The sequence below is a fragment of the Taudactylus pleione genome, unplaced genomic scaffold (assembly GCF_031769625.1).
Source record: "Taudactylus pleione unplaced genomic scaffold, aTauple2 ptg000558l, whole genome shotgun sequence".
Lineage (NCBI taxonomy): Eukaryota > Metazoa > Chordata > Amphibia > Anura > Myobatrachidae > Taudactylus > Taudactylus pleione.
Window position 1 is genome coordinate 341,966 of NW_028284960.1, and position 27,887 is coordinate 369,852.

Consider the following 27,887-nt stretch of genomic DNA (forward strand, 5'->3'; position numbering starts at 1 on the left):
TCACAGTCCTGTCATTTTCATCTTAAAAATATTTCCAATATTATACCCTTTCTCACCCAGGAGGCCACCAAACTAAAACCCTCATACACTCACTGGTCACGTCCAGATTGGACTACTGTAACATCCTATCTGGCCTCCTGAAATCCCCTCTCCAGTCTGTCCTCAATGCTGCTGCTCGGCTCATCTTCCTCTCAAAATACTCTACATCTGCCTCCTTCCCTTTCAGAACCCAATTTAAGGTTCTCACACTCACTTACAAAGCCCTCAGTCATTCCTCTCCCATTTACATCTCTGACCTCATCTCCCTTCACTGTCCTGTCCGCCCTCTTCGTTCAACTAATCCCGCCTCTCATGCCAACTGATTACTTACTCCCACTCCTGCCTCCAAGATTTTGCCCGCGCTGCTCCCCACCTTTGGAACTCTCTCCCTCTCACCATCAGACTCTCCACCTCTCTACACTCATTCAAACTGGCTCTCAAGACCCACTACTTCATCAAAGCCTTCCAGCTCTCATCTTAACTTGCTGCTACATACTCCTTCCTCCCTGCCTACCCAATCTGTGTCACTCCTGTTTGTCTGCCCCTCCCCTTTTAGAATGTAAGCTCTTACCAGCAGGGCCCTCTGCCCTCTTGTGCTTCTTCTTACTTTACTTTCATCTACTTCTTACTCCCCACTAGGGCACCTAATGGTGCATACACACGGTCAGATTTTTCTTCAGATCTGAACGATAATTATTTCAAAAATCGTTCAAATCTGACATGTTTGAACGATGCACGTTCCCGATGGTCAGATAACGATATCTGACATCTGATGTGAACACTTGGTTGCTTTGCTCTGTTGCTTATCTGGGTGTTATGGTCATGAATATAGCAATGTATATTATCCATGTCCTTTATTGTATTGTACTGCAAGTCAACCTATTTGTTTATGTACTTTGTAAGTTGCGCTGCGGAACACTTGTGGCACTATATAATTAAATATGTGACACCTATATATCTGTGTGCTTCTGAGTCTTAGAAATCACATGTACATAAGTATTCCCGGCCTTTGCCGTGAAGCTCAAAATTGAGCTCAGGTGCATCCTGTTTCCACTGATCATCCTTGAGATGTTCCTACAGCTTAATTGAAGTCCACCTGTGGTAAATTCAGTTGTTTGGACATGATTTGGAGAAGGCATACACCTGTCTATATAAGGTCCCACACTTAACAGTGCATGGTTAGAGCATAAACCAAGCATGAAGTCCAAGGAATTGTCTGTAGACCTCCGAGACAGGATTGCCTTGAGGCACAAAACTGGGGAAGGGTACAGAAAAATATCTGCTGCTTTGAAGGACCCAATGAGCACAGTGGGCTCCATCCTCCGTAAATGGAAGAAGTTCGGAACCACCAGGAATCTTCCTAGAGTTGGCTGTCCATCTAAACTGAGTGATCGGGGGGAGAAGGGCCCTAGTCAGGGAGGTAACCAAGAACCCGATGGTCACTCTGCCAGAGCTACAGCATTCCTCTGTGGAGAGAGGAGAACCTTCCAGAAGGACAACCATCTCTGCAGCAATCCACCAATCAGGCCTGTATGGTAGAGTGGCCAGACGGAAGCCACTCCTTAGTAAAAAGCACATGGCAGCCCACCTGGAGTTTGCCAAAATGCACCTGAAGGACTCTGGTCTGATGAGACAAAGATTAAACTCTTTGGCGTGAATGGCAGGCGTTATGTTTGGAGGAAACCAGGCACCGCTCATCACCAGGAATACCATCCCTACAGTGAAGCATGGTGGTGGCAGCATCATGCTGTGGAGGATGTTTTTCAGCAGCAGGAACTGGGAGACTAGTCAGGATAGAGGGTAAGATGAATGCAGCAATGTACACAGACATCCTGGATGAAAACCTGCTCCAGAGCGCTCTTGACCTCAGACAGGGGTTCATCTTTCAGCAGGACAAGGACCCTAAGCACACAGCCAAGATATCACAGGAGTGGCTTCAGGACAACTCTGTGAATGCCCCCGAGTGGCCCAGCCAGAGCCCAGACTGGCATCTCTCTGGAGAGATCTGAAAATGGCTGTGCACCGATGGAGCTTGAGAGGTGCTCTAAAGAGGAACGGGCGAAACTGCCCAAAGATAGGTGTGCCAAGCTTGTGGCATCATATTCAAAAAGACTTGAGGCTGTAATTGCTACCAAAGGTCATCAACAAAGTATTGAGCAAAGGTTGTGAATACTTATGTACATGTGATTTCTTAGTTTTTGGGGGGTTTTCTATATTAAATTTGAAAAATCGTAAAAAAACTTTACACAATGTCATTATGGGGTATTGTGTGTAGAATTTTGAAGACAAAAAAATAAATTTATTCCATTTTGGAATAAGGCTGTAACATAACAAAATGTGGAAAAAGTGAAGCGTTGTGAATACTTTCCAGATGCACTGTACCCTCATCTATCAGTGTATATATAGCACATGGCTGGCACCAGGGGGCGCTCTGCTAGAGGCATGAATACATCATGTACCCTTTGTCTATAGCTCATGGCTGGCACCAGGGGGTGCTCTGCTAGAGGCATGAATACATCATGTACCCTTTGTCTATAGCTCATGGCTGGCACCAGGGGGCGCTCTGCTAGAGGCATGAATACATCAGTGTATATATAGCACATGGCTGGCACCAGGGGGCGCTCTGCTAGAGGCATGAATACATCATGTACCCTTTGTCTATAGCTCATGGCTGGCACCAGGGGGTGCTCTGCTAGAGGCATGAATACATCATGTACCCTTTTGTCTATAGCTCATGGCTGGCACCAGGGGGCGCTCTGCTAGAGGCATGAATACATCAGTGTATATATAGTACATGGCTAGCACCGGGGGGCGCTCTGCTAGAGGCATGAATACATCATGTACCCTTTGTCTATAGCTCATGGCTGGCATCATGGTTTTCTATAGGCAGATGGGTCATGTAGGACAGAGTAAGGGGAGAGGATACGAGATAAAAGGTTTATAATAATGCTGAGCCCCTTCAGTCCTTATTCCTTCCTCAGATGCGTGTGGTGCCATGTTCTGTCAGTGGTAGCTGCTGCAGCGCCTCTTTCTGGGTATACGGCAGAACAGTGATTTAGGACGAAGGGTGGCAGATTAGACCGTTAGCTGTAACGAATCTAACAGAAGTAACGCTCCAACAAGGCGCTTATTCACCAAGCGGGGGTGGCTATAACCACGGGCGCCACTCACTCCATAATCTATATCACAGCGGCGATGTATAAAAGGAAAAAAGAAACTAAAAACTATACAAATATTATATATATATCACCATGTGTTTTATAACATTTGTAAACATTTATTATAAACAGTAATTCCATAATATGATTGTACAGTATAACGACCATAGATAGACGTCATGGAGTCCGCTCAGCGTTTGTGCCCCCCGAATACACAGATGAGCCCAACGTTCACCCTGGAAGCCCTATTATTGCCCTAATGAATGATAATCTCCCACTAATACGCTACATCCAGACAGGACAAGTTCTCCATCATACAACGGTGCTGAGTAACAGGAGCGCAGGGGTCTATTCCTCCCGCAGGGGGTCCGTCCCCGCTCCCTGTCACTCTCCAGATGTCCATCAGGGTAGAAGCGTAGTGTGAAGACCATGGACTGGCCGGGCACCACCTAGAACGCCAGTCACAGACTCTTCACCTTCCTGCGCTGAGTGCACCACAGCAGGACACACAGGCTGACGGTCACAGCGGCCAGGATCCCCAAAAACATCAGTATGGGGAACGACCCCTGCAAGGAGAACAGCCACAAAGTCAGGACATTACTCAGGGACCGGCAGAGTCTCCACAACATGGAAAATACTCATCCCTCAGCACAGCGTACATGCTCCAACACACGTAACCCCCTGCCCCTCCCACAGACGTGGCCCCCAGCCCGCCTCCCCTCCCACAGACATGGCCCCCAGCCCGCCTCCCCTCCCACAGACGTGGCCCCCAGCCCGCCTCCCCTCCCACAGACGTGGCCCCCAGCCCGCCTCCCCTCCCACAGACGTGGCCCCCAGCCCGCCTCCCCTCCCACAGACGTGGCCCCACAGCCCGCCTCCCCTCCCACACCCGTTCCGCCCTGCCCGCCTCCCCTCCCACACCCGTACCGCCCTGCCCGCCTCCACACCCACAGACGTACCGCCCTGCCCGCCTCCACACCCACACATGTAACCCCCCCTTCCCGCCTCCGCACACGTAACCCCCCTGCCCGCCTCCCCTGCCACACACGTAACCCCTCTGCCCGCCTCCCCTCCCACACACGTAACCCCCCTGCCCGCCTCCCCTCTCACAGACATACAGCACTATCCTCATGTCTCTAATCTGTGTTCATAGAGGTTACAGACAGATCATTGTCTGGCCCCCCTGCACCCCTTCCCCAGTTACCAATCATCCTTCCAGACCTTTCTCACCTGTCTCAGGCACTTGTACCCCATAAATCCCAGGGTACATACACACTGCGTGTACCCTGGTCCGTCAGGAGCGCACAGCGAATTCTCTGGACACAGCAAGCCTGGGAGGAAACACAGATTCACATGTTACACGTGATCTCAGTATCTGACACATGACTAAGTTACCCAGTCATAGCAGCAGCCCACTCCCTGCAAATTCTTCACCCCACCTACTATCTGCTGCAAGCGACCCCCCCACTGTATACAGGGAGCAGCTATGACATCAGCACCCGGTGTCACACACACACACACACACAATACATGTAACATCAGCACTGTATACAGGGAGCAGCTATGACATCAGCCCCCGGTGTCACACACACACATTACATGTAACATCAGCACTGTATACAGGGAGCAGCTATGACATCAGCCCCCGGTGTCACACACACACATTACATGTAACATCAGCACTGTATACAGGGAGCAGCTATGACATCAGCACTGTATACAGGGAGCAGCTATGACATCAGCACCCGGTGTCACACACACATTACATGTAACATCAGCACTGTATACAGGGAGCAGCTATGACATCAGCACTGTATACAGGGAGCAGCTATGACATCAGCACTGTATACAGGGAGCAGCTATGACATCAGCACTGTATACAGGGAGCAGCTATGACATCAGCACCCGGTGTCACACACACACATTACATGTAACATCAGCCCTGTATACAGGGAGCAGCTATGACATCAGCACTGTATACAGGGAGCAGTTATGACATCAGCACCCGGTGTCACACACACAATACATGTAACATCAGCCCTGTATACAGGGAGCAGCTATAACATCAGCACTGTATACAGGGAGCAGCTATGACATCAGCCCCCGGTGTCACACACACATTACATGTAACATCAGCACTGTATACAGGGAGCAGCTATGACATCAGCACTGTATACAGGGAGCAGCTATGACATCAGCCCCCGGTGTCACACACACACACATTACATGTAACATCAGCACTGTATACAGGGAGCAGCTATGACATCAGCACTGTATACAGGGAGCAGCTATGACATCAGCACTGTATACAGGGAGCAGCTATGACATCAGCACTGTATACAGGGAGCAGCTATGACATCAGCCCCCGGTGTCACACACACATTACATGTAACATCAGCACTGTATACAGGGAGCAGCTATGACATCAGCCCTGTATACAGGGAGCAGCTATGACATCAGCACCCGGTGTCACACACACACATTACATGTAACATCAGCACTGTATACAGGGAGCAGCTATGACATCAGCACTGTATACAGGGAGCAGCTATGACATCAGCACTGTATACAGGGAGCAGCTATGACATCAGCACTGTATACAGGGAGCAGTTATGACATCAGCACCCGGTGTCACACACACAATACATGTAACATCAGCACTGTATACAGGGAGCAGCTATGACACCAGCCCCCGGTGTCACACACACATTACATGTAACATCAGCACTGTATACAGGGAGCAGCTATGACATCAGCACTGTATACAGGGAGCAGCTATGACATCAGCCCTGTATACAGGGAGCAGCTATGACATCAGCACTGTATACAGGGAGCAGCTATGACATCAGCACTGTATACAGGGAGCAGCTATGACATCAGCCCCCGGTGTCACACACACATTACATGTAACATCAGCACTGTATACAGGGAGCAGCTATGACATCAGCACTGTATACAGGGAGCAGCTATGACATCAGCACTGTATACAGGGAGCAGCTATGACATCAGCCCCCGGTGTCACACACACATTACATGTAACATCAGCACTGTATACAGGGAGCAGCTATGACATCAGCATTGTATACAGGGAGCAGCTATGACATCAGCACCCGGTGTCACACACACATTACATGTAACATCAGCACTGTATACAGGGAGCAGCTATGACATCAGCACTGTATACAGGGAGCAGCTATGACATCAGCCCCCGGTGTCACACACACATTACATGTAACATCAGCACTGTATACAGGGAGCAGCTATGACATCAGCATTGTATACAGGGAGCAGCTATGACATCAGCCCCCGGTGTCACACACACATTACATGTAACATCAGCACTGTATACAGGGAGCAGCTATGACATCAGCATTGTATACAGGGAGCAGCTATGACATCAGCACCCGGTGTCACACACACATTACATGTAACATCAGCACTGTATACAGGGAGCAGCTATGACATCAGCACTGTATACAGGGAGCAGCTATGACATCAGCACTGTATACAGGGAGCAGCTATGACATCAGCCCCCGGTGTCACACACACATTACATGTAACATCAGCACTGTATACAGGGAGCAGCTATGACATCAGCATTGTATACAGGGAGCAGCTATGACATCAGCACCCGGTGTCACACACACATTACATGTAACATCAGCACTGTATACAGGGAGCAGCTATGACATCAGCACTGTATACAGGGAGCAGCTATGACATCAGCCCCCGGGGTCACACACATTACATGTAACATCAGCACTGTATACAGGGAGCAGCTATGACATCAGCACTGTATACAGGGAGCAGCTATGACATCAGCACTGTATACAGGGAGCAGCTATGACATCAGCACCCGGTGTCACACACACATTACATGTAACATCAGCACCGTATACAGGGAGCAGCTATGACATCAGCACTGTATACAGGGAGCAGCTATGACATCAGCGCTGTATACAGGGAGCAGCTAGGACATCAGCCCCCGGTGTCACACACACATTACATGTAACATCAGCACTGTATACAGGGAGCAGCTATGACATCAGCACTGTATACAGGGAGCAGCTATGACATCAGCACTGTATACAGGGAGCAGCTATGACATCAGCACCCGGTGTCACACACACATTACATGTAACATCAGCACTGTATACAGGGAGCAGCTATGACATCAGCCCCCGGTGTCACACACATTACATGTAACATCAGCACTGTATACAGGGAGCAGCTATGACATCAGCACTGTATACAGGGAGCAGCTATGACATCAGCACTGTATACAGGGAGCAGCTATGACATCAGCACTGTATACAGGGAGCAGCTATGACATCAGCACCCGGTGTCACACACACACACACATTACATGTAACATCAGCACTGTATACAGGGAGCAGCTATGACATCAGCACTGTATACAGGGAGCAGCTATGACATCAGCCCCCGGTGTCACACACACATTACATGTAACATCAGCACTGTATACAGGGAGCAGCTATGACATCAGCACTGTATACAGGGAGCAGCTATGACATCAGCACCCGGTGTCACACACACACTACATGTACCAGCAGCACTGCGGATCCTGTGCTGCGTGCGGAGTATAACCATGGCGGGCACTTACCCGGACCTCCGGTACTGTTGCACGCATCCCTCTGCTGCAGACACATCTGGGCCGTCGTGCTGACGCTCACGCTCTCCCACGCATCGTCACCCCCTGGGCAGCTGATGTTTAGGGGCAGCGCTCTGACAGAAGAAAAACCATTAACCCTTTCATACCATGCAGCAGACAGAGGCTACGGACGCGCTGTCACTTACAGGTACTGCAGGCCGACGAGTCCCAGGAAGAAGTCAGACGGCAGCTCCTGCAGAGGATTCTGGGAGAAATCTCTGCGGGGAGAATACAGTATAATTACAGAGCGGGCACAGGCGGTGTCAGCATATCAGGGGGGGGGGGGGGCAGGGGGCTATGGCATGATGACTGCCTCCTCTGTGCAGTGACAGAATCAGGAGCTCTCAGTCATTACAATGTAAGGAGGGTACTCCCATTACCAGTGTCTATGGTTAGAGTACTCACATAACGGCAGCGGCGGCGGTCAGGTGCACCCTAGGGTCCAGGTGAGAGATGGAGCAGTTCCAGAGGTCCAGCCTGCAGGAGAAGATGACATGGATGAGAAGATTCAGCCACATACACATTATGGTGCAGAGAGGTGGCCAGGACGTACCCTATAATCACATTGCTCTGCGCCTGGCGAGTAACACAGCAGCGGCCCAGTATCCTGGCTCCAGGGATGAGCGTGCAGCGATGGGAAACCTCAGAGGCGTTCCGCAGCTCCCCGGGGCAGGACCAGCAAACCTGGAGGCACAGAAGACAGAACGCCAGGCCATTAACTCCCCCCCAGCTAGCCGACATTGCACAACCTGGATATGACCAGTGAACCGACACAGACTAGCAAGGCGTGTGGTCGGGAATACCCAGAGATTAGAGGGGGTCTCATCCAAACAACGTCACAGGGCACCAAGTTTCCCTTACTTACCCCAAACTGGCACAAACATCTCTTGGCACTGTTGTATTAAAGGGGGAGGGGTAGCGATATTGTACGTAATCACCATACAACAGCCCCCGGTGCTACCGAAATTGCATTTTCTAGAGATCCCACAATTTAATGCAGTAAATGCTCTAGTTTAAAACTGATAGGTCTGGTTATGCTGACACATTATTCCTCAGATATGAGGGATGGGATCTAATACCCGGATCTCCCCCCTGGATAGGCCTCGTTATGCTGACACATTATTCCTCAGATATAGGGGGAGGGGGATCTAATACCCGGATCTCCCCCCCTGGATAGGCCTCGTTATGCTGACACATTATTCCTCAGATATAGGGGATGGGATCTAATACCCGGATCTCCCCCCTGGATAGGCCTCGTTATGCTGACACATTATTCCTCAGATATAGGGGAGGGGGATCTAATACCCGGATCTGCCCCCTGGATAGGCCTCGTTATGCTGACACATTATTCCTCAGATATAGGGGGAGGGGGATCTAATACCCGGATCTCCCCCCCTGGATAGGCCTCGTTATGCTGACACATTTTTCCTCAGATATAGGGGATGGGATCTAATACCCGGATCTCCCCCCCTGGATAGGCCTCGTTATGCTGACACATTATTCCTCAGATATAGGGGAGGGGGATCTAATACCCGGATCTCCCCCCCTGGATAGGCCTCGTTATGCTGACACATTATTCCTCAGATATAGGGGAGGGATGGGATCTAATACCCGGATCTGCCCCCTGGATAGGCCTCGTTATGCTGACACATTATTCCTCAGATATAGGGGGAGGGGGATCTAATACCCGGATCTCCCCCCCTGGATAGGCCTCGTTATGCTGACACATTATTCCTCAGATATAGGGGGAGGGGGATCTAATACCCGGATCTCCCCCCCTGGATAGGCCTTGATGGGCTGACATTCCCACACACAGGAAGCAATGGCAAAAAAAAAATAAATTCTATATTAGTGTAATGGGGATTGTCCTTATGATATAGGAAGTTATATGTAATTATCCTGACCTATGGTAGTGGTCAGACCCTGTAACAAAGCTTTCTTTATAGTGCATTCCAGGTGAGGCCAGGATAGAAGCTTTCTGTGTGACGGTGCGAGGAGAGTTACATGGCCAAATCATCCTGTGATATGTCCCTGAGACTGTCTCCTGTGTGTCTGCGCTTCCTGTGATATGTCCCTGAGACTGTCTCTTGTGTGTCTGCGCTTCCTGTGATATGTCCCTGAGACTGTCTCTTGTGTGTCTGCGCTTCCTGTGATATGTCCCTGAGACTGTCTCTTGTGTGTCTGCGCTTCCTGTGATATGTCCCTGAGACTGTCTCCTGTGTGTCTGCGCTTCCTGTGATATGTCCCTGAGACTGTCTCCTGTGTGTCTGCGCTTCCTGTGATATGTCCCTGAGACTGTCTCCTGTGTGTCTGCGCTTCCTGTGATATGTCCCTGAGACTGTCTCCTGTGTGTCTGCGCTTCCTGTGATGTGTCCCTGAGACTGTCTCCTGTGTGTCTGCACTTCCTGTGATATGTCCCTGAGACTGTCTCCTGTGTGTCTGCGCTTCCTGTGATATGTCCCTGAGACTGTCTCTTGTGTGTCTGCGCTTCCTGTGATATGTCCCTGAGACTGTCTCTTGTGTGTCTGCGCTTCCTGTGATATGTCCCTGAGACTGTCTCCTGTGTGTCTGCGCTTCCTGTGATATGTCCCTGAGACTGTCTCCTGTGTCTGCGCTTCCTGTGATATGTCCCTGAGACTGTCTCCTGTGTCTGCGCTTCCTGTGATATGTCCCTGAGACTGTCTCCTGTGTGTCTGCGCTTCCTGTGATATGTCCCTGAGACTGTCTCCTGTGTGTCTGCGCTTCCTGTGATATGTCCCTGAGACTGTCTCCTGTGTGTCTGCGCTTCCTGTGATATGTCCCTGAGACTGTCTCCTGTGTGTCTGCGCTTCCTGTGATATGTCCCTGAGACTGTCTCCTGTGTGTCTGCGCTTCCTGTGATATGTCCCTGAGACTGTCTCCTGTGTGTCTGCACTTCCTGTGATATGTCCCTGAGACTGTCTCCTGTGTGTCTGCGCTTCCTGTGATATGTCCCTGAGACTGTCTCTTGTGTGTCTGCGCTTCCTGTGATATGTCCCTGAGACTGTCTCTTGTGTGTCTGCGCTTCCTGTGATATGTCCCTGAGACTGTCTCCTGTGTGTCTGCGCTTCCTGTGATATGTCCCTGAGACTGTCTCCTGTGTCTGCGCTTCCTGTGATATGTCCCTGAGACTGTCTCCTGTGTGTCTGCGCTTCCTGTTATAGGTCCCTGAGACTGTCTCCTGAGTGTCTGCGCTTCCTGTGATATGTCCCTGAGACTGTCTCTTGTGTGTCTGCGCTTCCTGTGATATGTCCCTGAGACTGTCTCTTGTGTGTCTGCGCTTCCTGTGATATGTCCCTGAGACTGTCTCCTGTGTGTCTGCACTTCCTGTGATATGTCCCTGAGACTGTCTCCTGTGTGTCTGCGCTTCCTGTGATATGTCCCTGAGACTGTCTCCTGTGTGTCTGCACTTCCTGTGATATGTCCCTGAGACTGTCTCCTGTGTGTCTGCGCTTCCTGTGATATGTCCCTGAGACTGTCTCCTGTGTGTCTGCGCTTCCTGTTATAGGTCCCTGAGACTGTCTCCTGAGTGTCTGCGCTTCCTGTGATATGTCCCTGAGACTGTCTCTTGTGTGTCTGCGCTTCCTGTGATATGTCCCTGAGACTGTCTCTTGTGTGTCTGCGCTTCCTGTGATATGTCCCTGAGACTGTCTCCTGTGTGTCTGCACTTCCTGTGATATGTCCCTGAGACTGTCTCCTGTGTGTCTGCGCTTCCTGTGATATGTCCCTGAGACTGTCTCCTGTGTGTCTGCACTTCCTGTGATATGTCCCTGAGACTGTCTCTTGTGTGTCTGCACTTCCTGTGATATGTCCCTGAGACTGTCTCCTGTGTGTCTGCGCTTCCTGTGATATGTCCCTGAGACTGTCTCCTGTGTGTCTGCACTTCTGGGGAAAAACAGTTTGTTTTTCATGAATTCCTGCACATTGCAGATATGAAGTGTATACATGTCACAGGTATAGTACATATTGCACACTCTGCTGGAGGAGGAGACCGATATTCTCGCCTCTGCCTCAGAGAAACATATTGGAGCCACAAAATGTGCACATTATATCCGGAAGGTCTCAATGAGATTGCAGAGGTGGACTTTGATGTATAACGCTCCAGCCAGCACTACAAGTCCCAGTGGGCTACCTGGGTTGTAAATCAGGTCTATACACCAGTGGGTCTCAACCAATTATGTTCACAGACAAATCCTGACCCACAACTGGTTTCTTTTTTCCCCAAAATTACATATGGAATCTAATATTACATTTCTCCCCTTCTCTGCTAAATATCAAAATCCCTTTCTTCTATTACTCTTCCCACCACTGACATGATGTCCCTATTACTAACTAATTATTACATTTTTATAGCTTTTTTTTTTTTTTAACTAATGGAGCATACACACGGTCAGACTTGTCAGATGAACGATTGAACGATTTTTGACTGCATTAAAATGAATGGAATCGTTCAAGTCTGACTGCAAACCCATCAGATGTTAGATGTCGTTACCTGACCATCGGGAACGCGCATTGTAGATCGGCCATCGTTCAGGCATGTCAGATTTTCCTTCAGATATGAACGACTGAACGATTTTTAAATCGTTATTGTTCATATCTGAAGGAAAAATCTGACCGTGTGTGTACGCACCATTATCTGACCGTGTGTGTACGCACCATTATCTGACCGTGTGTGTACGCACCATTATCTGACCGTGTGTGTACGCACCATTATCTGACCGTGTGTGTACGCACCATTATCTGACCGTGTGTGTACGCACCATTATCTGACCGTGTGTGTACGCACCATTATCTGACCGTGTGTGTACGCACCATTATCTGACCGTGTGTGTACGCACCATTATCTGACCGTGTGTGTACGCACCATTATCTGACCGTGTGTGTACGCACCATTATCTGACCGTGTGTGTACGCACCATTATCTGACCGTGTGTGTACGCACCATTATCTGACCGTGTGTGTACGCACCATTATCTGACCGTGTGTGTACGCACCATTATCTGACCGTGTGTGTACGCACCATAACAAAGGATTGAGCGTGAATTACAAAATGTATATACTGCATGTTCTTTAAAATAATGATATTCCGAGCTGGCCACTAGAAAGTCAATTATTGGCATATAGAAATACTTTTATAATCCCATTAAATACTAAAATGGGGCTTAATTTGGTTTTGCTATGTTTCTGGATATCAGTCTCTTAATATTAAATTCAATCCTGACAATAAAGTGGATTATAATTCTGCGTTGTGTTAGAGATTGTTTAACGCGGCATACACACGCTCAGATTTTGTTAAAGATCTGAACGATAACAATTGTAAAAATCGTTCATATCTGACATGTAGGGCATCCACCACCGATGCGCGTTCCCGCGCGTCACATAACGATCTCCGACGTCTGATGTGTCGGCAGTAAGATTTGGATGATTTCATTCATTCATTTTAATACTGTCAGAAATTGTTCAAAAAAATCGTTAAAATCATTGATGAAATCATTCAATGAAATCGATGATCTGACAAATCTGACCGTGTGTATGCACCATTACTCGCGAGAGGTTTCCTTTTCTGGTTTTTATAATTTTAAAACGTTATGATTGTAACTCATTGATAGAACACTATTAGGGGTATTCAATATGGGTGCGTTAAAAAGCGCGATATTAATGCAAGAAACGATGTTAACGTTTTTGCGTTAATATCACTTGTTTTACTTTTACACCCTATTTCACCATTGAATAGGTGTCGAAAAAAAGTGCAGAATTGGGATTTAGGGGTGCAGGCTTAAAAAAAAAAAAAAAATAGGGACACCCCAAAAAAATATTTTGAAAATTGGGGTGCAAAAAAAAAAAAAAAAAAGGGAAAAAATTGTTAAACAATAGGGAAATAGGTTCAGGGCTATTCTGCAAGTATGCGGCAGGTGTATTCTAGAATAGATTATAGCGGCAGGTGTATTCTAGAATAGAATTATAGCAGCAGGTGTATTCTAGAATAGATTATTAGCGGCAGGTGTATTCTAGAATAGATTTATAGCGGCAGGTGTTTTCTAGAATAGATTGTTATCTGCAGGTGTATTCTAGAATAGAATTATAGCGGCAGGTGTTTTCTAGAATAGAATTATAGCGGCAGGTGTATTCTAGAATAGATTATTAGCGGCAGGTGTATTCTAGAATAGATTATTAGCGGCAGGTGTATTCTAGAATAGAATTATAGCGGCAGGTGTATTCTAGAATAGATTATTAGCGGCAGGTGTATTCTAGAATAGAATTATAGCGGCAGGTGTATTCTAGAATAGAATTATAGCGGCAGGTGCATTCTAGAATAGATTTATAGCAGCAGGTGTTTTCTAGAATAGATTTATAGCAGCAGGTGTATTATAGAATAGATTTATAGCGGCAGGTGTTTTCTAGAATAGATTTATAGCGGCAGGTGTTTTCTAGAATAGATTATTAGCGGCAGGTGTTTTCTAGAATAGAGTTATAGCGGCTGGTGTTTTCTAGAATAGATTTATAGCGGCAGGTGTTTTCTAGAATAGATTATTAGCGGCAGGTGTTTTCTAGAATAGAATTATAGCGGCAGGTGTTTTGTAGAATAGATTATTAGCGGCAGGTGTTTTCTAGAATAGAATTATAGCGGCAGGTGTTTTGTAGAATAGATTATTAGCGGCAGGTGTATTCTAGAATAGATTATTAGCGGCAGGTGTTTTCTAGAATAGAGTTATAGCGGCAGGTGTTTTCTAGAATAGAATTATAGCGGCAGGTGTTTTCTAGAATAGAATTATAGCGGCAGATGTATTATAGAATAGAATTATAGCGGCAGGTGTATTCTAGAATAGAATTATAGCGGCAGGTGTATTCTAGAATAGAATTATAGCGGCAGGTGTATTCTAGAATAGAATTATAGCGGCAGGTGCACAAATGCAGAATTTTTTTTTTAAATTACTTTAGGGACATAAAAATATGCTAGTACCCATTTTCATGTACCCCAAATTTGATCGGACCACTTAAAAAAAACGTAAAAAATAACCTAAGTGCTCTTCTGCATCACTTCTTCAATGTCGGGAAAAAAACACCTGCTGCGGCTATTTAAATCCCAGACTTTCAACTAAAGGTTAAAACGGGGGTAGCCATAGTGATCCCCCATGTTTTTACAACTGTACAACTTACAATTATTTTAAGGAAAAATGTGTAACTTTACGCAAATCCAACTTCGGAGTTTCCCGTTTTCGTTAATTTGATATTGATTACGGGGATAAGCGGGAGTGCGCATCATACCTTTACGCAGAAAAAAACTCCGATATGAAACGTAAACTTCGCCAGGGAAGTTAACCCTTCATATTGAATACCCCTCTATGAGTAGATAAACTGTCAAGAAAATGAGCAACAGTGTAACAGATTGCAGTATAGCACAATAACCTGGGTTTTTGTTTCAGGCTGTGACTGATTGCACAGCGGACAAGGATCCCAATTCTGCAAATGAATGATGACCTCATAAGACTTTCCAAAATATGCTCCTGACGAAGGTGTGAGAGCACGGAAACGCGTTCAGCAACCTTTCAAATAGAGGCAAATCGATCGCAGCACGAAGCTGAACAATCCCTGCCAGCCACCAGCTATCAAGGCTACCCACAGTCAGGGGTGCCGAGAGGGGGGCGGATACAAATTACCCAGGCCCAGGCTTGCTGGAGGGGCACGGCGATGGCCCGAGTCCGGCACTGCTCCCCCCTCTTACATCACACAGAAGCCCAGCACACGCTGCTGTCTGCACTGGGAGACTGTTCGCAGCTGCTAAGTAGCAGCCACATCAGTCTCCTATGCCTGTGGGGGGAGCAATCAAGCTGATCACACCCCCACTGGTTATGCGCCGGGCTGAGGGGGCTCACAGCTCCCCCCACACCAGTGCCACTTCAAAACTTGTTTTTTCCTCCTTACCTAAGGGGGCATGGTAACGCCTACCACGATTAGGCCACGTCCCTTCATCCAGGCCAGGTGCGGCTCTTGGCGGGCCTGCCCACGGTACACGCTAATGGTGCCGCAGGATAACAGCAGAGCCGACCAGTGCGCTCTTACAACAGAGGCGTCACCAGCGATCTGTATTCCAACTCTCCGATGTGAGATCCCTCCGTGTGATCCAGCTGATCAGAGACGCGGCACCCTGCCTACAAGCATCGTACCTTACAGAGGAGCACATGGGAAACTCCTCTCTGTCCACGTACAATAACGGGATCAGTACTATATCATTTATTGTTGTTTTATAAATTATATATGTTTTTGGATGTAATTATGTTTTGTGTATTATATACATCTATCATGTCTTTTTAGTAATAAAATATCTTAATTCATTTAAATAGAAGTGACAGTGTTTGAAGCCAATGTTTAGTATATTCAATTCCCGAAGTATTTGCACAGTCTCCTGTCTATTACACCACAAGGTCACATAGGGAGCGCGAACATTCAACAGTCATTTCTTCAACATTTTTAGCCACTATTGCTGGTTATATTATTATTTATTTATATGGTGCAAGTGTTCCGCAGCGCCTTACACAGTACATTAACAAATAAGTGACTTACAGAACTATACAGGACCAGGCCATGGATAATACACATTGCCACATTAGTGACCAGAACACCCAGATAAGGAGCCGAGTGTTAGGTGCCCTAATGGGGAGTAAGAAGTAGATGAAAGGAGAAGCACAAGAGGATAGAGGGCCCTGCTCATAAGAGCTGACATTCTAAGAGGCCTATGTATCAAAGCTTGAAGAGATAAAATTGAGAGAGAAAAAGTATTAACCAATCAGCTCCTAACTGTCATTTTTGCAAACACGGCCTATACAATGTAATACTGGGCAGCCGCATACATTATAATTATCTGTCATATCTGGCTGGTTGGAATGAAAACCTGGAAATGTATTAGAGCAAATGACAAATGTCCATTTACTCACTAACACTGGAACAGACAAAAATGGTCGTTGCCCATAGTGTATGCCCAGCATTAGTGACAGATCAGTGTATAGTGTATGCCCAGCATTAGTGACAGATCAGTGTATAGTGTATGCCCAGCATTAGTGATAGACAGATCAGTGTATAGTGTATGCCCAGCATTAGTGATAGACAGATCAGTGTATAGTGTATGCCCAGCATTAGTGATAGACAGATCAGTGTATAGTGTATAGTGTATGCCCAGCATTAGTGATAGAGAGATCAGTGTATAGTGTATGCCCAGCATTAGTGATAGACAGATCAGTGTATAGTGTATAGTGTATGCCCAGCATTAGTGATAGAGAGATCAGTGTATAGTGTATGCCCAGCATTAGTGATAGAGAGATCAGTGTATAGTGTATGCCCAGCATTAGTGATAGAGAGATCAGTGTATAGTGTATACCCAGCATTAGTAATAGACAGATCAGTGTATAGTGTATATTCAGCATTAGTGATAGACAGATCAGTGTATAGTGTATGCCCAGCATTAGTGATAGACAGATCAGTGTATAGTGTATGCCCAGCATTAGTGACAGATCAGTGTATAGTGTATGCCCAGCATTAGTGACAGACAGATCAGTGTATAGTGTATAGTGTATAGTGTATACCCAGCATTAGTGATAGACAGATCAGTGTATATCCAGCATTAGTGATAGATCAGTGTATAGTGTATGCCCAGCATTAGTGATAGATCAGTGTATAGTGTATGCCCAGCATTAGTGACAGATAGATCAGTGTATAGTGTATGCCCAGCATTAGTGATAGACAGTTATTGTATAGTGTATGCCCAGCATTAGTGACAGACAGATCAGTGTATAGTGTACGCCCAGCATTAGTGATAGACAGATCAGTGTATAGTGTATACCCAGCATTAGTGATAGACAGATCAGTGTATAGTGTATACCCAGCATTAGTGATAGATCAGTGTATAGTGTATGCCCAGCATTAGTGATAGATCAGTGTATAGTGTATATCCAGCATTAGTGACAGATCAGTGTATACCCAGCATTAGTGATAGATCAGTGTATAGTGCATGCCCAGCATTGGTGACAGACAGATCAGTGTATAGTGTATGCCCAGCATCAGTGACAGATCAGTGTATAGTGTATACCCAGCATTAGTGATAGACAGTTATTGTATAGTGTATACCCAGCATTAGTGATAGACAGATCAGTATATAGTGTATGCCCAGCATTAGTGACAGATCAGTGTATAGTGTATGCCCAGCATTAGTGATAGACAGATCAGTGTATAGTGTATGCCCAGCATTAGTGATAGACAGATCAGTGTATAGTGTATGCCCAGCATTAGAGATAGATCAGTGTATAGTGTATATCCAGCATTAGTGATAGACAGATCATTGTATAGTGTATGCCCAGCATTAGTGACAGATCAGTGTATAGTGTATGCCCAGCATTAGTGATAGACAGATTAGTGTATAGTGTATGCCCAGCATTAGTGACAGACAGATCAGTGTATAGTGTATATTCAGCATTAGTGATAGACAGATCAGTGTATATTCAGCATTAGTGATAGACAGATCAGTGTATAGTGTATGCCCAGCATTAGTGATAGAGAGATCAGTGTATAGTGTATATCCAGCATTAGTGATAGAGAGATCAGTGTATAGTGTATATCCAGCATTAGTAATAGACAGATCAGTGTATAGTGTATATCCAGCATTAGTGATAGACAGATCAGTGTATAGTGTATATCCAGCATTAGTGATAGAGAGATCAGTGTATAGTGTATATCCAGCATTAGTGATAGACAGATCAGTGTATAGTGTATGCCCAGCATTAGTGATAGACAGATCAGTGTATAGTGTATATTCAGCATTAGTGATAGACAGATCAGTGTATAGTGTATATTCAGCATTAGTGATAGACAGATCAGTGTATAGTGTATGCCCAGCATTAGTGACAGACAGATCAGTGTATAGTGTATAGTGTATACCCAGCATTAGTGATAGACAGATCAGTGTATATCCAGCATTAGTGATAGATCAGTGTATAGTGTATGCCCAGCATTAGTGATAGATCAGTGTAGAGTGTATGCCCAGCATTAGTGACAGATAGATCAGTGTATAGTGTATGCCCAGCATTAGTGATAGACAGTTATTGTATAGTGTATGCCCAGCATTAGTGACAGACAGATCAGTGTATAGTGTACGCCCAGCATTAGTGATAGACAGATCAGTGTATAGTGTATACCCAGCATTAGTGATAGACAGATCAGTGTATAGTGTATACCCAGCATTAGTGATAGATCAGTGTATAGTGTATGCCCAGCATTAGTGATAGATCAGTGTATAGTGTATATCCAGCATTAGTGACAGATCAGTGTATACCCAGCATTAGTGATAGATCAGTGTATAGTGCATGCCCAGCATTAGTGACAGATCAGTGTATAGTGTATGCCCAGCATTAGTGACAGACAGATCAGTGTATAGTGTATGCCCAGCATCAGTGACAGATCAGTGTATAGTGTATACCCAGCATTAGTAATAGACAGTTATTGTATAGTGTATGGCCAGCATTAGTGATAGACAGTTATTGTATAGTGTATACCCAGCATTAGTGATAGACAGATCAGTATATAGTGTATGCCCAGCATTATTGACAGATCAGTGTATAGTGTATACCCAGCATTAGTGATAGACAGATCAGTGTATAGTGTATGCCCAGCATTAGTGACAGACAGATCAGTGTATAGTGTATGCCCAGCATTAGTGACAGACAGATCAGTGTATAGTGTATGCCCAGCATTAGTGATAGACAGATCAGTGTATAGTGTATGCCCAGCATTAGTGATAGACAGATCAGTGTATAGTGTATGCCCAGCATTAGTGATAGATCAGTGTATAGTGTATATCCAGCATTAGTGATAGACAGATCAGTGTATAGTGTATGCCCAGCATTAGTGATAGACAGATCAGTGTATAGTGTATGCCCAGCATTAGAGATAGATCAGTGTATAGTGTATGCCCAGCATTAGTGATAGACAGATCAGTGTATAGTGTATGCCCAGCATTAGTGATAGATCAGTATATAGTGTATGCCCAGCATTAGAGATAGCCAGATCAGTGTATAGTGTATATCCAGCATTAGTGATAAACAGATCAGTGTATAGTGTATGCCCAGCATTAGTGATAGACAGATCAGTGTATAGTGTATGCCCAGCATTAGAGATAGCCAGATCAGTGTATAGTGTATGCCCAGCATTAGTGATAGACAGATCATTGTATAGTGTATGCCCAGCATTAGTGATAGACAGATCAGTGTATAGTGTATATCCAGCATTAGTGATAGATCAGTGTATAGTGTATATCCAGCATTAGTGATAGACAGATCAGTGTATAGTGTATGCCCATCATTAGAGATAGCCAGATCAGTGTATAGTGTATGCCCAGCATTAGTGATAGACAGATCATTGTATAGTGTATGCCCAGCATTAGTGATAGACAGATCAGTGTATAGTGTATATCCAGCATTAGTGATAGATCAGTGTATAGTGTATATCCAGCATTAGTGATAGACAGATCAGTGTATAGTGTATGCCCAGCATTAGTAATAGACAGATCAGTGTATAGTGTATAGTGTATGCCCAGCATTAGTAATAGACAGATCACTGTATAGTGTATGCCCAGCATTAGTGACAGACAGATCAGTGTATAGTGTATGCCCAGCATTAGTGACAGATCAGTGTATAGTGTATGCCCAGCATTAGTGACAGACAGATCAGTGTATAGTGTATGCCCAGCATTAGTGATAGACAGATCAGTGTATAGTGTATACCCAGCATTAGTGATAGACAGATCAGTGTATAGTGTATGCCCAGCATTAGAGATAGATCAGTGTATAGTGTATGCCCAGCATTAGTGATAGACAGATCAGTGTATAGTGTATGCCCAGCATTAGTGATAGATCAGTATATAGTGTATGCCCAGCATTAGAGATAGCCAGATCAGTGTATAGTGTATGCCCAGCATTAGAGATAGCCAGATCAGTGTATAGTGTATGCCCAGCATTAGTAATAGACAGATCAGTGTATAGTGTATAGTGTATGCCCAGCATTAGTAATAGACAGATCACTGTATAGTGTATGCCCAGCATTAGTGACAGACAGATCAGTGTATAGTGTATGCCCAGCATTAGTGACAGATCAGTGTATAGTGTATGCCCAGCATTAGTGACAGACAGATCAGTGTATAGTGTATGCCCAGCATTAGTGATAGACAGATCAGTGTATAGTGTATAGTGTATGCCCAGCATTAGTAATAGACAGATCAGTGTATAGTGTATGCCCAGCATTAGTAATAGACAGATCAGTGTATAGTGTATAGTGTATGCCCAGCATTAGTAATAGACAGATCAGTGTATAGTGTATATCCAGCATTAGAGATAGATCAGTGTATAGTGTATGCCCAGCATTAGTGATAGATCAGTATATAGTGTATGCCCAGCATTAGTGATAGACAGATCAGTGTATAGTGTATATCCAGCATTAGTGATAGCCAGATCAGTGTATAGTGTATGCCCAGCATTAGTGATAGACAGATCAGTGTATAGTGTATATCCAGCATTAGTGATAGACAGATCAGTGTATAGTGTATGCCCAGCATTAGTGACAGACAGATCAGTGTATAGTGTATGCCCAGCATTAGTGACAGACAGATCAGTGTATAGTGTATGCCCAGCATTAGTGATAGACAGATCAGTGTATAGTGTATGCCCAGCATTAGTGATAGATCAGTGTATAGTGTATATCCAGCATTAGTGATAGACAGATCAGTGTATAGTGTATGCCCAGCATTAGTGATAGATCAGTATATAGTGTATGCCCAGCATTAGTGACAGATCAGTGTATAGTGTATACCCAGCATTAGTGATAGACAGATCAGTGTATAGTGTATATCCAGCATTAGTGATAGACAGATCAGTGTATAGTGTATGCCCAGCATTAATGACAGATCAGTGTATAGTGTATGCCCAGCATTAGTGATAGATCAGTGTATAGTGTATGCCCAGCATTAGTGAGACAGATCAGTGTATAGTGTATGCCCAGCATTAGTGACAGATCGATCAGTGTATAGTGTATGCCCAGCATTAGTGATAGACAGATCAGTGTATAGTGTATGCCCAGCATTAGTGATAGACAGATCAGTGTATAGTGTATGCCCAGCATTAGTGACAGACAGATCAGTGTATAGTGTATGCCCAGCATTAGGGACAGACAGATCAGTGTATAGTGTATAGTGTATAGTGTATGCCCAGCATTAGTAATAGACAGATCAGTGTATAGTGTATGCCCAGCATTAGTAATAGACAGATCAGTGTATAGTGTATGCCCAGCATTAGTGACAGACAGATCAGTGTATAGTGTATGCCCAGCATTAGTGACAGATCAGTGTATAGTGTATGCCCAGCATTAGTGACAGACAGATCAGTGTATAGTGTATGCCCAGCATTAGTGACAGATCAGTGTATAGTGTATGCCCAGCATTAGTAATAGACTGATCAGTGTATAGTGTATGCCCAGCATTAGTGACAGATCAGTGTATAGTGTATGCCCAGCATTAGTGACAGATAGATCAGTGTATAGTGTATGCCCAGCATTAGTGATAGACAGATCAGTGTATAGTGTATGCCCAGCATTAGAGATAGATCAGTGTATAGTGTATATTCAGCATTAGTGATAGACAGATCAGTGTATAGTGTATGCCCAGCATTAGTGACAGACAGATCAGTGTATAGTGTATGCCCAGCATTAGTGACAGATCAGTGTATAGTGTATGCCCAGCATTAGTGACAGACAGATCAGTGTATAGTGTATGCCCAGCATTAGTGATAGACAGATCAGTGTATAGTGTATGCCCAGCATTAGTGATAGACAGATCAGTGTATAGTGTATACCCAGCATTAGTGATAGACAGATCAGTGTATAGTGTATGCCCAGCATTAGAGATAGATCAGTGTATAGTGTATGCCCAGCATTAGTGATAGACAGATCAGTGTATAGTGTATGCCCAGCATTAGTGATAGATCAGTATATAGTGTATGCCCAGCATTAGAGATAGCCAGATCAGTGTATAGTGTATGCCCAGCATTAGAGATAGCCAGATCAGTGTATAGTGTATGCCCAGCATTAGTGATAGACAGATCAGTGTATAGTGTATATCCAGCATTAGTGATAGACAGATCAGTGTATAGTGTATGCCCAGCATTAGTGATAGACAGATCAGTGTATAGTGTATGCCCAGCATTAGTGACAGACAGATCAGTGTATAGTGTATGCCCAGCATTAGGGACAGACAGATCAGTGTATAGTGTATAGTGTATGCCCAGCATTAGTAATAGACAGATCAGTGTATAGTGTATGCCCAGCATTAGTAATAGACAGATCAGTGTATAGTGTATAGTGTATGCCCAGCATTAGTAATAGACAGATCAGTGTATAGTGTATATCCAGCATTAGAGATAGATCAGTGTATAGTGTATGCCCAGCATTAGTGATAGATCAGTATATAGTGTATGCCCAGCATTAGTGATAGACAGATCAGTGTATAGTGTATATCCAGCATTAGTGATAGCCAGATCAGTGTATAGTGTATGCCCAGCATTAGTGATAGACAGATCAGTGTATAGTGTATATCCAGCATTAGTGATAGACAGATCAGTGTATAGTGTATGCCCAGCATTAGTGACAGACAGATCAGTGTATAGTGTATGCCCAGCATTAGTGACAGACAGATCAGTGTATAGTGTATGCCCAGCATTAGTGATAGACAGATCAGTGTATAGTGTATGCCCAGCATTAGTGATAGATCAGTGTATAGTGTATATCCAGCATTAGTGATAGACAGATCAGTGTATAGTGTATGCCCAGCATTAGTGATAGACAGATCAGTGTATAGTGTATGCCCAGCATTAGTGATAGATCAGTATATAGTGTATGCCCAGCATTAGTGACAGATCAGTGTATAGTGTATACCCAGCATTAGTGATAGACAGATCAGTGTATAGTGTATATCCAGCATTAGTGATAGACAGATCAGTGTATAGTGTATGCCCAGCATTAATGACAGATCAGTGTATAGTGTATGCCCAGCATTAGTGATAGATCAGTGTATAGTGTATGCCCAGCATTAGTGAGACAGATCAGTGTATAGTGTATGCCCAGCATTAGTGACAGATCGATCAGTGTATAGTGTATGCCCAGCATTAGTGATAGACAGATCAGTGTATAGTGTATGCCCAGCATTAGTGATAGACAGATCAGTGTATAGTGTATGCCCAGCATTAGTGACAGACAGATCAGTGTATAGTGTATGCCCAGCATTAGGGACAGACAGATCAGTGTATAGTGTATAGTGTATGCCCAGCATTAGTAATAGACAGATCAGTGTATAGTGTATGCCCAGCATTAGTAATAGACAGATCAGTGTATAGTGTATAGTGTATGCCCAGCATTAGTAATAGACAGATCAGTGTATAGTGTATGCCCAGCATTAGTGACAGACAGATCAGTGTATAGTGTATGCCCAGCATTAGTGACAGATCAGTGTATAGTGTATGCCCAGCATTAGTGACAGACAGATCAGTGTATACTGTATGCCCAGCATTAGTGACAGATCAGTGTATAGTGTATGCCCAGCATTAGTAATAGACTGATCAGTGTATAGTGTATGCCCAGCATTAGTGACAGATCAGTGTATAGTGTATGCCCAGCATTAGTGACAGATAGATCAGTGTATAGTGTATGCCCAGCATTAGTGATAGACAGATCAGTGTATAGTGTATGCCCAGCATTAGAGATAGATCAGTGTATAGTGTATATCCAGCATTAGTGATAGACAGATCAGTGTATAGTGTATGCCCAGCATTAGTGATAGACAGATCAGTGTATAGTGTATGCCCAGCATTAGAGATAGATCAGTGTATAGTGTATGCCCAGCATTAGTGATAGACAGATCAGTGTATAGTGTATGCCCAGCATTAGTGATAGATCAGTATATAGTGTATGCCCAGCATTAGAGATAGCCAGATCAGTGTATAGTGTATGCCCAGCATTAGAGATAGATCAGTGTATAGTGTATGCCCAGCATTAGTGATAGACAGATCAGTGTATAGTGTATGCCCAGCATTAGTGATAGACAGATCAGTGTATAGTGTATGCCCAGCATTAGAGATAGACAGATCAGTGTATAGTGTATGCCCAGCATTAGAGATAGATCAGTGTATAGTGTATGCCCAGCATTAGTGATAGACAGATCAGTGTATAGTGTATGCCCAGCATTAGTGATAGATCAGTATATAGTGTATGCCCAGCATTAGAGATAGCCAGATCAGTGTATAGTGTATGCCCAGCATTAGAGATAGACAGATCAGTGTATAGTGTATATCCAGCATTAGTGACAGACAGATCAGTGTATAGCGTATGCCCTGCTTAAGTTAGAAGCCGATTGGTTGGCGATTTATATCTTACAATTTTCTCTCACATCAAGCCTTGATACATAGGCCCCCAACTCCTACATCGATATATTTATCACATAGAAACAAACTATCTAAGGATGAATGTAATTTACCAATTCCTGTGGAATGTTATAGCTACATGTTAGGAGACAGTTATACTGGATGATAAATCAGTGTGTGCTTAGGAAGCAAATGCTTTTATGTGGTGGATTAGAAAGGAGGAAATTAGGTGACTCCTTAGAAATGGAAGATGTGGTTATTTATATTTTGTGACACCGCATGATTGGCTGAGAGGAACACAGGGGGGATTTACCCCCCTGTGATATTGTAAGAATGATATAAAAAGGGAGCATGTGAGCCCTGTATGTGTACATCCGTGTATATCTTTTGACTATAAAGATTTCTGTATGCTGAACCCCTTAAAGCTAAGGGGAAGGGTCTTTGTAAAGTCCATGAGCAATAAACACCTTTGCCTATTCGATTGCTTCTGCAACCTCCTGTGACCAACAGAATTGGCAAAACGCTATTCCGTTCTCCTGCTCTTTCTGGATTGAGCCGAGCGTCTCCAAAGGTCAAGCCCTCTGCAAGCTACCGTGCCGAGCCTGGTCCATTGCGAGGGATCGGCCGACACCAATCAGGAGGTGCAGCCGCAGTTAATCAACGCATACGCAGCAGTAAGCAGTTTAAAACACCAACAGAAGAAGTTCGGTGGTGGAAGCATCATTACACACCCACAGCGCAGTGGGCAGAGACAGATATATATTAGTAATTAAAGTATATTACTGCACTCACATGCAAAGGAAAGTGATCCACGGGTGCTCCACTAGTGAGATATCTAAAGAGGTGCCAATTATAACTCCATAGTTAGGCTTTTTACAGCCATAGAGGACACTCACCACAATATGTGATAAATTAACAAAAAAGTTCACATCACCAAATCCATGTAACAGTCAGAGGTCACCGTATGTCACCCATCCAGCTCACTGACCAGGCGCATACTGACCTGACCACTACAGCTCCCATAAGTACTATCACCAATCAGGGTAATCAAATCAATTATTCAATCAGAAAACTACTCACAAGTTAACAACGCACAGCAGTGACGACACGCACCCAGTTATCATGGCAGTAGTTTCCTGATTGAATAATTGATTGGATTACCCTGATTGGTGATAGTACTTATGGGAGCTGTAGTGATCAGGTCAGTATGCGCCTGGTCAGTGAGCTGGATGGGTGACATACGGTGATCTGTCTTGGCAACGATCAAAACTCTGTCTGTCTGTCTGTCTGTCTGTCTGTCTGTCTGTCTGTCTGTCTGTCTGTCAGTCACGTGGATTTGGTGATGTGAACTTTTTTTTATTAAAGCTTATTTTTTGATCATTTATCATATATTGCAGTGAGTGCTCTCTGTGCCTGTAAAAAGCCTAACTATGGAGATAGATAGATAGATAGATAGATATATATATACACACACACACAGTGTATAGAGGAATAATATAGGTTTAATATATGTATATACATTATAGAGAGGTATAATATACACATAGATATGAGTATATAGAGGTATAATAAGGAGATATATATACAGTATAGGAGGTAAAATAAGGAAATACAGGAGAGAGAGAGATTAGTAACTAGAGGTATAATGAGGATATATAGAGGTATAACAAGTGTGTGTGTATATAAAGGTATAATAAGATTAGAGATGTGTATAATATAGGAATATACAGTAAATAGAGGTATAATATGGATATATACAGTATAGAGATGAGGGTATATAGAGGCACAATAAGAATATAAATACAGTATATAGAGGTATAATAAGGAGATATACAGTATATAGAGGTATAATAAGGAGATATACAGTATATAGAGGTATAATAAGGAGATATACAGTAAATAGAGGTATAATGAGGAGATATATACAGTATATAGAGGTATAATAAGGAGATATACAGTATATAGAGGTATAATAAGGAGATATACAGTATATAGAGGCACAATAAGAATATAAATACAGTATATAGAGGTATAATAAGGAGATATACAGTAAATAGAGGTATAATGAGGAGATATACAGTATATAGAGGTATAATAAGGAGATATACAGTAAATAGAGGTATAATGAGGAGATATATACAGTATATAGAGGTATAATAAGGAGATATACAGTAAATAGAGGTATAATGAGGAGATATATACAGTATATAGAGGTATAATAAGGAGATATACAGTATATAGAGGTATAATAAGGAGATATACAGTATATAGAGGCACAATAAGAATATAAATACAGTATATAGAGGTATAATAAGGAGATATACAGTAAATAGAGGTATAATGAGGAGATATATACAGTATATAGAGGTATAATAAGGAGATATATACAGTATATAGAGGTATAATAAGGAGATATATACAGTATATAGAAGTATAATATAGATCTATACCTGCTCCTGGCACCATCCTCTGTGCAGGATCACACATAGCAGGAAATAGAGAGACACAATCACCGCAGCCATCTTCCAGAATACCAGTCATGTGACTTCTTAAAGC

General features: G+C 44.2%; 1 protein-coding gene across 1 annotated transcript; it reads right to left on the reverse strand.

Moving 5' to 3' along the window:
- Positions 1-3,293: 3,293 nt before the first annotated feature.
- On the reverse strand, positions 3,294-27,887 carry ATRAID (all-trans retinoic acid induced differentiation factor). Its single transcript, XM_088452911.1, has 7 exons — positions 27,782-27,887; positions 8,423-8,553; positions 8,275-8,346; positions 8,016-8,087; positions 7,822-7,943; positions 4,428-4,528; positions 3,294-3,763 (listed from the first exon to the last, which is right to left on the reverse strand). Exons 1-7 carry the CDS (start codon positions 27,851-27,853, stop codon positions 3,659-3,661), a joined length of 675 nt encoding a protein of 224 aa, XP_088309037.1. The 5' UTR covers positions 27,854-27,887; the 3' UTR covers positions 3,294-3,658.